At 48.0% G+C, this 11,048-nt stretch overlaps 1 protein-coding gene across 1 annotated transcript in view; it reads left to right on the forward strand.

Annotated features, from left to right (window-relative positions):
- Positions 1-11,014, forward strand: part of LOC135814237 (RNA polymerase II-associated protein 1-like) — a 41,376-nt gene extending 30,362 nt beyond the window's left edge. Inside the window, exons 28-34 of the mRNA XM_065327330.1 lie at positions 263-388; positions 1,332-1,498; positions 2,267-2,399; positions 7,025-7,190; positions 7,530-9,635; positions 10,081-10,143; positions 10,440-11,014. Coding sequence (XP_065183402.1) covers positions 263-388; positions 1,332-1,498; positions 2,267-2,399; positions 7,025-7,190; positions 7,530-7,748 — 811 coding nt within the window. The 3' untranslated portion in view covers positions 7,749-9,635; positions 10,081-10,143; positions 10,440-11,014. The remainder of the gene's footprint in view (positions 1-262; positions 389-1,331; positions 1,499-2,266; positions 2,400-7,024; positions 7,191-7,529; positions 9,636-10,080; positions 10,144-10,439) is intronic.
- Positions 11,015-11,048: the final 34 nt, after the last annotated feature.

Genomic DNA, 11,048 nt, shown 5'->3' on the forward strand with positions numbered 1-11,048 from the left:
TTTGTGTTGGCCGGATAATGGAGATTGGTACCCTGACGTAGCTCTCGCCAAGAGCTTTCCAATGAGCCCTTGATTGTGAAAATCAAGTGAAGGACACCAAAGTTATGACATGGAAAAGTTGAAAATTGTACTGACATTTTGTAATTCTGGTGCATGCTGTGCTAGTAATCCGTCCATAAAGGGTTAAGGTTTGAGCCCGCATTGGTCTTACCATGGTTGCTTCAATTTGCCATGCTCTGCTTATTTGTGTGTTTCATAATAGGGTGCGTCGTTATCCGCAGCCATGCTTGCTGCCGTCCGTATTGATTTCATCCCAGCGGTCTGCTTTGCTGCCTGTCGACTGGATGTTCATGCCAGTACTGGATGCTTTCTCTCAGTCCACTACCCTGTAAGTAACGCTGCTGCCATGCATGCACATATTTCATGTCCTGTTGTGTTGTGCGAGATCCGTGTCACTTTGTCAAGAGTAGGGTTGCAAGGAATATTCGAATATTCGATTGATATTCGTTTGGAACACGAATGAAGGAATGTTTTTCCCTTTAGAATATTCGTTCGTTTTGACACGTGCGCGCACTTTGCTCTAGTGTCGATCTATCGTAGTAATCCTAGTCAAGAGTACCATCATCGTACATGGAAGTTGTGGGCTAAATGGCACATGTGTGACCGCTGTGCCACGTGGAGGGGAATCCCCAGTTGGGCATGATGCGCTGTGCGCCACTCGGAATGCACCACTGGCCTGGCAAACAAGGAGCATGCCAACCATGGCGTAGGCGTACATGTAAGCCGTCCCTGAATTCACTCCTGGGCAGAGCAAAGCCATGCCTCAGCAACGAGGCTACAAGTGAGCTAAGAGGATTCTTTCTTTTCTGTTGCCAGGTTTAAGACTGCATAGTGGAGGTTAAAGACTGCATAGTGGAGGTCAAAGACTGCATAGTGGAGGTCAAAGACTGCGTAGTGGAGGTCAAAGACTGCGTGGTGGAGGTCAAAAGACTGCATAGTGGAGGTCAAAAACTGCATAGTGGAGGTCAAAGACTGCATAGTGGAGGTCAAAGACTGCATAGTGGAGATCAAAGACTGCATAGTGGAGGTTAAAGACTGCAGGGTGGTCCCCCATAGACAGTTGTTCCCGCAGATCATCAGTCCGTTGAAGTCATCGTGTCTCGCCTCGCTTATTCGTATTCCCACAGTACCTGCTTCCTGTGCGAGTGTACTGCGACATCAGCGCTCTCGTTTCTGTGATGTGCAGCTGCAGCTGGCCATGCACGCTATACAGATAGGCATGATGTGGATTAGTTTGTGTTGTTGTTCTCCTCTATCCTACCTGTATGCAGTAGTGGTCAACTCCATAGCGAGTCGGACACCGTGCCAGAGCGTGTGTGCCGCGCTGTTGGGCATTGCCTGCAGCTGCTGCTGCTGTTGGAGACGTGCCAGCCCCACTGCATTGCTCCAATGCCTGTCAGTGTCAAGGTTGCCAGGCTCTTCTGTGTCTTCCTTGTGGGTACGTCTGCCAGCATACTGTAAATACACACATTTTTGGCAGCTATTTTATTTCGGCTATATTCGGCACCGACCCAAAACGCCAAAATTAAAACGCTGATGAAATTTTCACATCGGCTTTGGTGATGTACTAGTATTAACCCCCGTGCCGAAAGTAAATCGTTGCCAAAATGTTGAAAATCTTGAAGTGCCGAAATTTTGTACACTATATTTACAGTACATGCACCCGACAAAATACTGTGCTTGGTAGAAATCCCACAGTCCTGCACAAATTAAGACGATACCGCTCGGGCGTACCCTTCTCTGTGTGCGGCCATATATCCATAGCAGTGTGTTTTGTTCAGAAGACCCTCTTCAAACTGAACACAGGTTTGCTCTATCGCGTGCCGTGCGTGCCCAAGCAGTGCATCACAGCCCTGAAACTGTTTCCATGAAATGACAAATGATGTGACTACTGAACTGGAGGTGTGTTGTATTTAAACCACACCAGTTCTGTCCCCCTCATTCTTCCTTGCAAAAATAAGTGATAGGTTGCCGTTAGCGCTAAATCTCATCACGCGCCTTTCTATTGCAGTACACAAGTATACGAGGTTCTGACTGTCTTTGCTTTATTCCAATGGTAATGTGTCCGCTGATGAGAGTAGGTTGAACATCTTTTGGGAAATGCTTTGGCTGTCATGGAATTAGCAACTTTGTTGCTGTGTGTAATTGAATGTTTTTGGTGTGTTTGTCTGTTTTAAAAATTATCCTTTCTTGTCTTGCAACACAGGTGCTAACTTGTTCCTGCAGTCTGACATACAGCAGAGCCTGGTGGCCCTGTTGCAGCTGTACACCAAGCCAGACTGTCTAGAGCGGTTGAATTTCAACCAGCCCATCCCTGGCCTTGCCTCCTTCTATGACCTGTGAGTGCCGTTCATATGATGTTGTGGGTATGACCTGTGAGTGCCGTTCATATGATGTTGTGGGTATTACATACTGTGAGTGCCGTTCATATGATGGTGTGGGTATGACCTGTGAGTGCCGTTCATATGATGGTGTGGGTATGACCTGTGAGTGCCGTTCATATGATGGTGTGGGTATGACCTGTGAGTGCCGTTCATATGATGGTGTGGGTATGACCTGTGAGTGCCGTTCATATGATGGTGTGGGTATGACCTGTGAGTGCCGTTCATATGATGTTGTGGGTATTACATACTGTGAGTGCCGTTCATATGATGGTGTGGGTATGACCTGTGAGTGCCGTTCATATGATGGTGTGGGTATGACCTGTGAGTGCCGTTCATAATTATGATGTTGTGGGTATGACCTGTGAGTGCCGTTCATATGATGGTGTGGGTATGACCTGTGAGTGCCGTTCATAATTATGATGTTGTGGGTATGACCTGTGAGTGCCGTTCATATGATGGTGTGGGTATGACCTGTGAGTGCCGTTCATATGATGGTGTGGGTATGACCTGTGAGTGCCGTTCATATGATGGTGTGGGTATGACCTGTGAGTGCCGTTCATATGATGGTGTGGGTATGACCTGTGAGTGCCGTTCATATGATGTTGTGGGTATGACCTGTGAGTGCCGTTCATATGATGGTGTGGGTATGACCTGTGAGTGCCGTTCATATGATGTTGTGGGTATTACATACTGTGAGTGCCGTTCATATGATGGTGTGGGTATGACCTGTGAGTGCCGTTCATATGATGGTGTGGGTATGACCTGTGAGTGCCGTTCATATGATGGTGTGGGTATGACCTGTGAGTGCCGTTCATATGATGGTGTGGGTATGACCTGTGAGTGTCGTTCATATGATGGTGTGGGTATGACCTGTGAGTGCCGTTCATATGATGGTGTGGGTATGACCTGTGAGTGCCGTTCATATGATGGTGTGGGTATGACCTGTGAGTGCCGTTCATATGATGGTGTTGGTATGACCTGTGAGTGCCGTTCATATGATGGTGTGGGTATGACCTGTGAGTGCCGTTCATATGATGGTGTGGGTATGACCTGTGAGTGCCGTTCATATGATGGTGTGGGTATGACCTGTGAGTGCCGTTCATATGATGGTGTGGGTATGACCTGTGAGTGCCGTTCATATGATGGTGTGGGTATGACCTGTGAGTGCCGTTCATATGATGGTGTGGGTATGACCTGTGAGTGCCGTTCATATGATGGTGTGGGTATGACCTGTGAGTGCCGTTCATATGATGGTGTGGGTATGACCTGTGAGTGCCGTTCATATGATGGTGTGGGTATGACCTGTGAGTGCCGTTCATATGATGGTGTGGGTATGACCTGTGAGTGCCGTTCATATGATGGTGTGGGTATGACCTGTGAGTGCCGTTCATATGATGGTGTGGGTATGACCTGTGAGTGCCGTTCATATGATGGTGTGGGTATGACCTGTGAGTGCCGTTCATATGATGGTGTGGGTATGACCTGTGAGTGCCGTTCATATGATGGTGTGGGTATGACCTGTGAGTGCCGTTCATATGATGGTGTGGGTATGACCTGTGAGTGCCGTTCATATGATGGTGTGGGTATGACCTGTGAGTGCCGTTCATATGATGGTGTGGGTATGACCTGTGAGTGCCGTTCATATGATGGTGTGGGTATGACCTGTGAGTGCCGTTCATATGATGGTGTGGGTATGACCTGTGAGTGCCGTTCATATGATGGTGTGGGTATGACCTGTGAGTGCCGTTCATATGATGGTGTGGGTATGACCTGTGAGTGCCGTTCATATGATGGTGTGGGTATGACCTGTGAGTGCCGTTCATATGATGGTGTGGGTATGACCTGTGAGTGCCGTTCATATGATGGTGTGGGTATGACCTGTGAGTGCCGTTCATATGATGGTGTGGGTATGACCTGTGAGTGCCGTTCATATGATGGTGTGGGTATGACCTGTGAGTGCCGTTCATATGATGGTGTGGGTATGACCTGTGAGTGCCGTTCATATGATGGTGTGGGTATGACCTGTGAGTGCCGTTCATATGATGGTGTGGGTATGACCTGTGAGTGCCGTTCATATGATGGTGTGGGTATGACCTGTGAGTGCCGTTCATATGATGGTGTGGGTATGACCTGTGAGTGCCGTTCATATGATGGTGTGGGTATGACCTGTGAGTGCCGTTCATATGATGGTGTGGGTATGACCTGTGAGTGCCGTTCATATGATGGTGTGGGTATGACCTGTGAGTGCCGTTCATATGATGGTGTGGGTATGACCTGTGAGTGCCGTTCATATGATGGTGTGGGTATGACCTGTGAGTGCCGTTCATATGATGGTGTGGGTATGACCTGTGAGTGCCGTTCATATGATGGTGTGGGTATGACCTGTGAGTGCCGTTCATATGATGGTGTGGGTATGACCTGTGAGTGCCGTTCATATGATGGTGTGGGTATGACCTGTGAGTGCCGTTCATATGATGGTGTGGGTATGACCTGTGAGTGCCGTTCATATGATGGTGTGGGTATGACCTGTGAGTGCCGTTCATATGATGGTGTGGGTATGACCTGTGAGTGCCGTTCATATGATGGTGTGGGTATGACCTGTGAGTGCCGTTCATATGATGGTGTGGGTATGACCTGTGAGTGCCGTTCATATGATGGTGTGGGTATGACCTGTGAGTGCCGTTCATATGATGGTGTGGGTATGACCTGTGAGTGCCGTTCATATGATGGTGTGGGTATGACCTGTGAGTGCCGTTCATATGATGGTGTGGGTATGACCTGTGAGTGCCGTTCATATGATGGTGTGGGTATGACCTGTGAGTGCCGTTCATATGATGGTGTGGGTATGACCTGTGAGTGCCGTTCATATGATGGTGTGGGTATGACCTGTGAGTGCCGTTCATATGATGGTGTGGGTATGACCTGTGAGTGCCGTTCATATGATGGTGTGGGTATGACCTGTGAGTGCCGTTCATATGATGGTGTGGGTATGACCTGTGAGTGCCGTTCATATGATGGTGTGGGTATGACCTGTGAGTGCCGTTCATATGATGGTGTGGGTATGACCTGTGAGTGCCGTTCATATGATGGTGTGGGTATGACCTGTGAGTGCCGTTCATATGATGGTGTGGGTATGACCTGTGAGTGCCGTTCATATGATGGTGTGGGTATGACCTGTGAGTGCCGTTCATATGATGGTGTGGGTATGACCTGTGAGTGCCGTTCATATGATGGTGTGGGTATGACCTGTGAGTGCCGTTCATATGATGGTGTGGGTATGACCTGTGAGTGCCGTTCATATGATGGTGTGGGTATGACCTGTGAGTGCCGTTCATATGATGGTGTGGGTATGACCTGTGAGTGCCGTTCATATGATGGTGTGGGTATGACCTGTGAGTGCCGTTCATATGATGGTGTGGGTATGACCTGTGAGTGCCGTTCATATGATGGTGTGGGTATGACCTGTGAGTGCCGTTCATATGATGGTGTGGGTATGACCTGTGAGTGCCGTTCATATGATGGTGTGGGTATGACCTGTGAGTGCCGTTCATATGATGGTGTGGGTATGACCTGTGAGTGCCGTTCATATGATGGTGTGGGTATGACCTGTGAGTGCCGTTCATATGATGGTGTGGGTATGACCTGTGAGTGCCGTTCATATGATGGTGTGGGTATGACCTGTGAGTGCCGTTCATATGATGGTGTGGGTATGACCTGTGAGTGCCGTTCATATGATGGTGTGGGTATGACCTGTGAGTGCCGTTCATATGATGGTGTGGGTATGACCTGTGAGTGCCGTTCATATGATGGTGTGGGTATGACCTGTGAGTGCCGTTCATATGATGGTGTGGGTATGACCTGTGAGTGCCGTTCATATGATGGTGTGGGTATGACCTGTGAGTGCCGTTCATATGATGTTGTGGGTATGACCTGTGAGTGCCGTTCATATGATGGTGTGGGTATGACCTGTGAGTGCCGTTCATATGATGGTGTGGGTATTACATTGTCAAGTACAACAGTTACAACTGAAGCGGCGTGTAACGGTTATGAGACTTATTTCCACACCCTTAGGAGTGTCATCAGCTACGCAGGTACGCAGCCAAATACATGTATGATCAGTAGGGCCTGTTGTCAGGCACATCACCTGGCATGTTTCCTTTCTTGCTCAGCCAGCTGCATCCGCACAATGACTGGGTGCACGTGACACGACTTGAACCCACGTGTAGGGAGCTACTGAAGTACCTTACTTCGAAATTCCGGAAACTTGAGTTGCGACAAACTCTACAAACCTCCTTTGTGCCTTTTTGTGCATAATAGTGCACAATAGTGCTCCACTTTATTGTGTGGAGCCCTCTCCGCTGGCAAAAGGAAACCTCTTCGTACTTCTAGACATGTGTTTTTCGTCATGAACAATTTTCCAACTAAGGTCCCGTATATTGCATAGCAGTGCGGTACTTTGTACGTGTGACTGTTTTTTCATCATGGGTATCAGCAGCATGCTGAGTTATTGACGTGTGACTGTTCATCATGGGTACCAGCAGCATGCTAAGCTGTTGACGTGTGTGATTTGCTACCTGCAGCTACTCCTCACTTGTGACCCAGTACGATGCTGTATCGTATGGCAACGACCTGTTTGCATCGTACCTCGTCCTGCCCATTCAGCAGGCATGTCCTGTTTCACTACGCCGCTTGCTGTGGCAGGATAACGCAACTGTGCTGCAGACTATCAGCCTCACTGTCGCACAGGTGAGACACGGCGTGACGTGCATGGGAAGCTAGTTTACTCTTGTTTGCGGGGATATGAAGATGACCATGTGCGAAGTGCTTTGTCGTCGCAATGAATCGTGCTGTTGTGTCTTTCGACACTCTTTATCTGATCATTGATCGTGTTACACAGTGGCATTTTATCTGAAGCCTAGAGTTCTTTACTGCCTGCTGCTGCCCCCCCCCCCCCCAAATACCTGGTCCAGTCCCCCATACCTGGTCCAGTTGTGCTGTGTAGGAGTTACTTCGAAGTATATGGCATATAAAATTTAGAAATCTTGGCGTTGACCACATTCTGCTGTTGTGGTTGCTCTACTTCAGTCTCCTGTTCCTCTAGATCGGTTTCTTGAACCCAGCGAGCAGGATACCATGCTGCTACAGCTCTATCTACAAGCACTGGCCCATGCCATTGTCAGGCAAGCTACTCTGTGTGTGTGTGTATGTGTGTGTGTGTCTGTGTGTGTGTGTGTGTGTGTGTGTGTGTGTGCGTGCACGCGCTTGCGTGTGTGTGTGTGTGTAGTCTTTGTCCAAGGAAGTTAAGACGCTTTCTTCGTCCCGTATTCCCAATCGGACTCATGCACTTTCCTCGAAACTGGGCAGGTAACACCTCATAGCATGAAAAGAAAATCAGCCAGTACGGGAGATGTGGATATGTCGGGACACCGGCCATGCTGGTCGTACGGAACGAGAAAACGCTGCTACCAGTTTTGTAGAACCATTGCTACCAATGTAAAACAGGTGGGGTCGAATCTGACAAAGTTGACCTTGACCACCGCTGCCACCAATTTTGTAGCGGGCCGCAGTCTCTCGGGGGTAAGAATATGCAAGGGTCTCAGTGAACACACTGTAACTGGCAATTGAAATGTAACTATAACTGACAATGAAATTAACTGGCTACTTAATTAACTGACTGGCAACAAAATAATCGTGAGCAGCAGCTTTAATGCACAGGCAAACTCCGTACACTAGTGTACGGGGATACGCTAACATACGGGGATATAGTAACGTACGGGAATATGCTGACATACGGGGATACAATAACGTACGGAAATATGCTATACGCTATACGCTGTGACGTCACCAGCGTGCCAACGCTACACACCCTACTATGGGGATTTGTTTGGGAAAAATTCGTTCTGATAGAAACACGAACCTGAAACTCCCAGAACCTGTAGTCTTCTGGACGCTGAATCGAATGGTCTTGGTCCGATGAAGCTGCGAGACAGCGTTCAGCCTTTATTCCCAAACTTAAATACTGTATGGGATTTGCTCTTTCGTGTCCCGTTCAGTAGAAGAAATGTTGTATCTAGACTCACCTAGACCACACCCAATGCTGTAGACAGCAAGCTGTTTCGGCCATAAAGGCCTCATCGGTACAACCAGGAGCTAAAAAGTAAGGCGAGTTGGCAGCCATGGTGCAAAGGTGGCACCTAGAGTACATAAACCAGTGTACTCTTGTAGTAGTTGAGCACTCTCATGTGGGGTAGTGCCTTTGCTGCTTGCATTACGCAGAGCTCACTGACTTGTCAGTTTGAGCACTCTGGCAAGGTACGTTCGGGCCTGATTGGAAATTTTTATTTTCATTGCTATCAGGTTCGGCCTCATTTCCTCTGTGCTGCGCTGATGAGTTCACAAAGAACGAAACAGCATGCTGTCCGCAGATTGAGTAAACCAGAGTACATGTACATAAACCAGAGTTGCAACTCCGCATCTACGAGGTTGATCCGCATCCCGTATGCTGCATAAAACCACTCCCACGGTGAAGTTTTGGTTTAGGTCATTATGAATGACACTGAGAAAAAGGACACAACTCAGGCTCTTCAACATCATCTTGAAGTTTTGAAGTAGTGAAAAACTTTGAACATGATGTTGGAGAGCCTGAAGTGTGTCCCTTTTCTCAGTGTCATTGCATTCTTGTCTTCGAGGAGACTCTCATTATGAATCATAGGATAACCCGTCAAGGGCTGTCGTACTGTGGGTTGCGTGCCCAACTCACCGTATCGCTAAGGTGATTCCAGGAAATGCAAGTGCATTCTCACCATTTGTACAACATGCAGCAATGCGCAATAGAAATTACCTACACGATGTGGTAAAAATGATCGTGTGAACCGGAATGAGATGCTGCAATGGCTAGTTGCAAGTATGACCTACTAGTAATAAAAAAACTTTGCCATGGGCTCATTCTCCTGGAGTTTCACCAAGAGTACATATTTACTACATGATGTACTCTTGGTTGCACTGTTATGTACTCTTTGTTGTGCATGTATCGTGTGAATTCCGTTTCCTGTAGTGTACTTCAAAAGAAGCTAATGTGCTAGGTTGGTATTGTTGTGCTGTTTTGTTTGCTTGTGCTGCAGACCACAGAGTTCACTGCTTTACTGTATTGCTGTTCATCACATCAGCTCCTACTTGTTTGTCGGTGATGGGGTAAGTGAAATCTCTCCTTACAACCATCGCGATCACCCACCCCACCCATCCTCTGTGTGTGTGTGCGTGCATGCGTGGTGTCGTGCTAGGCACCAAGGTGCAGAGCTGCATACTCTTACGGAAATGGGGGAGTCTTGATCCCTTGATACAGCATACCACCGTACAAAGGCGCCACGGAATGTGAAAGTGAACCACCGCATGTACCAGTACTAGTGCCGGCAGTGGACACCAAAGCATGGCCGTACGGTATTATTCTAGGTCATGGGCTCTTAGCAGTGTTGCCCAGCAGTGTTGCCCAGCAGTGTTGCCCAGAGCGCAAGTCTGTATACCAGGTGTCTACTTCGAAGTTTTTCTACGTTCATCATGCTGGGGTTGTGGGGTTGTTTGTGAGCAATGTGTGAAACAGACCTATAAGCACGTACTCCTGTCTGTGTGCTGGTTACAGGTTGGAAATACTGCACAGGTATCACAAGCAATGAAAGGATTTCTCCTCACGCAACAGAATCAGGTGAGCGTTGTTGTTGTTGTTGTTTCACGATAGCCAGTGGCCAATAAGAGGTGTTGTTGTTGTTGTTGTTGTTGTTGTTGTTGTTGTTGTTGTTGTCGTCGCCATTCGTGTTGTCGTTGTTGCCGTCGTCGTCTTTGTTTCATTGTTGTTGCTGCTTTTCCTGCTGTTGTCGTGAGTGTATGCGTTTGTGCAATCGCTGGTCCGTATGCACACATTGTTGCTGTAGAGCTGTTTATCTAGCCGGATTGATTTGTGCTGCTGTTGCTGCTGCTGCTGGTGTCGTTGCATTGCTACAGGGTGTCTACCACCATGTTGTGCACTACAAGTGTGCGAACGCGGCCTCGCCTCTGGGTTTTGATTGCCACGCATCACTGCCTACCTGCAGAGGTAACATTTTAGCCGCAGAAGTTCGCCGTGCTGGCCTTGACTCTGGCCTGGCACAGGCTGTAAAGCAGCTTCATCCCGATGTTTATGATTTGTCAGCCAGCTCTGTCTGAAGGACTAGCCGGCACTTATCGTCTATCCGACAAGTCTCCGAATACAGCACTTTCTCCTTTGATGAAAGGACTTTCTTTCTTCACGAGACGGCGCTTTTCAACAGGTGTGTCACAAGCCTGTTCATGTTTCACTCTTTTTAGTTCTGAAAACTATTCTTCTTGTGCTGTGCACATGAGCGGGATTATTTGATCGGGTGTGCTGTTCTGCCTTGTTTGAAGAAGTACCTGGATGTGTTTTATACTCTATTTATTTTTACACCCTCTGAGGTGAAACCTGCATATTGAGCTGACCAGGGTGTTTGCGTTGCGTTATACATTTCTACTACTTGTAATGCTCATTTACTGCGGCCTTAAAACATCCTTCTTGAGAGAGACTTCTGAATGGTGGAGAATACAATGCATGCACAC

This window comes from Sycon ciliatum, chromosome 4, assembly GCF_964019385.1.
Source record: "Sycon ciliatum chromosome 4, ocSycCili1.1, whole genome shotgun sequence".
Classification (NCBI taxonomy): domain Eukaryota; kingdom Metazoa; phylum Porifera; class Calcarea; order Leucosolenida; family Sycettidae; genus Sycon; species Sycon ciliatum.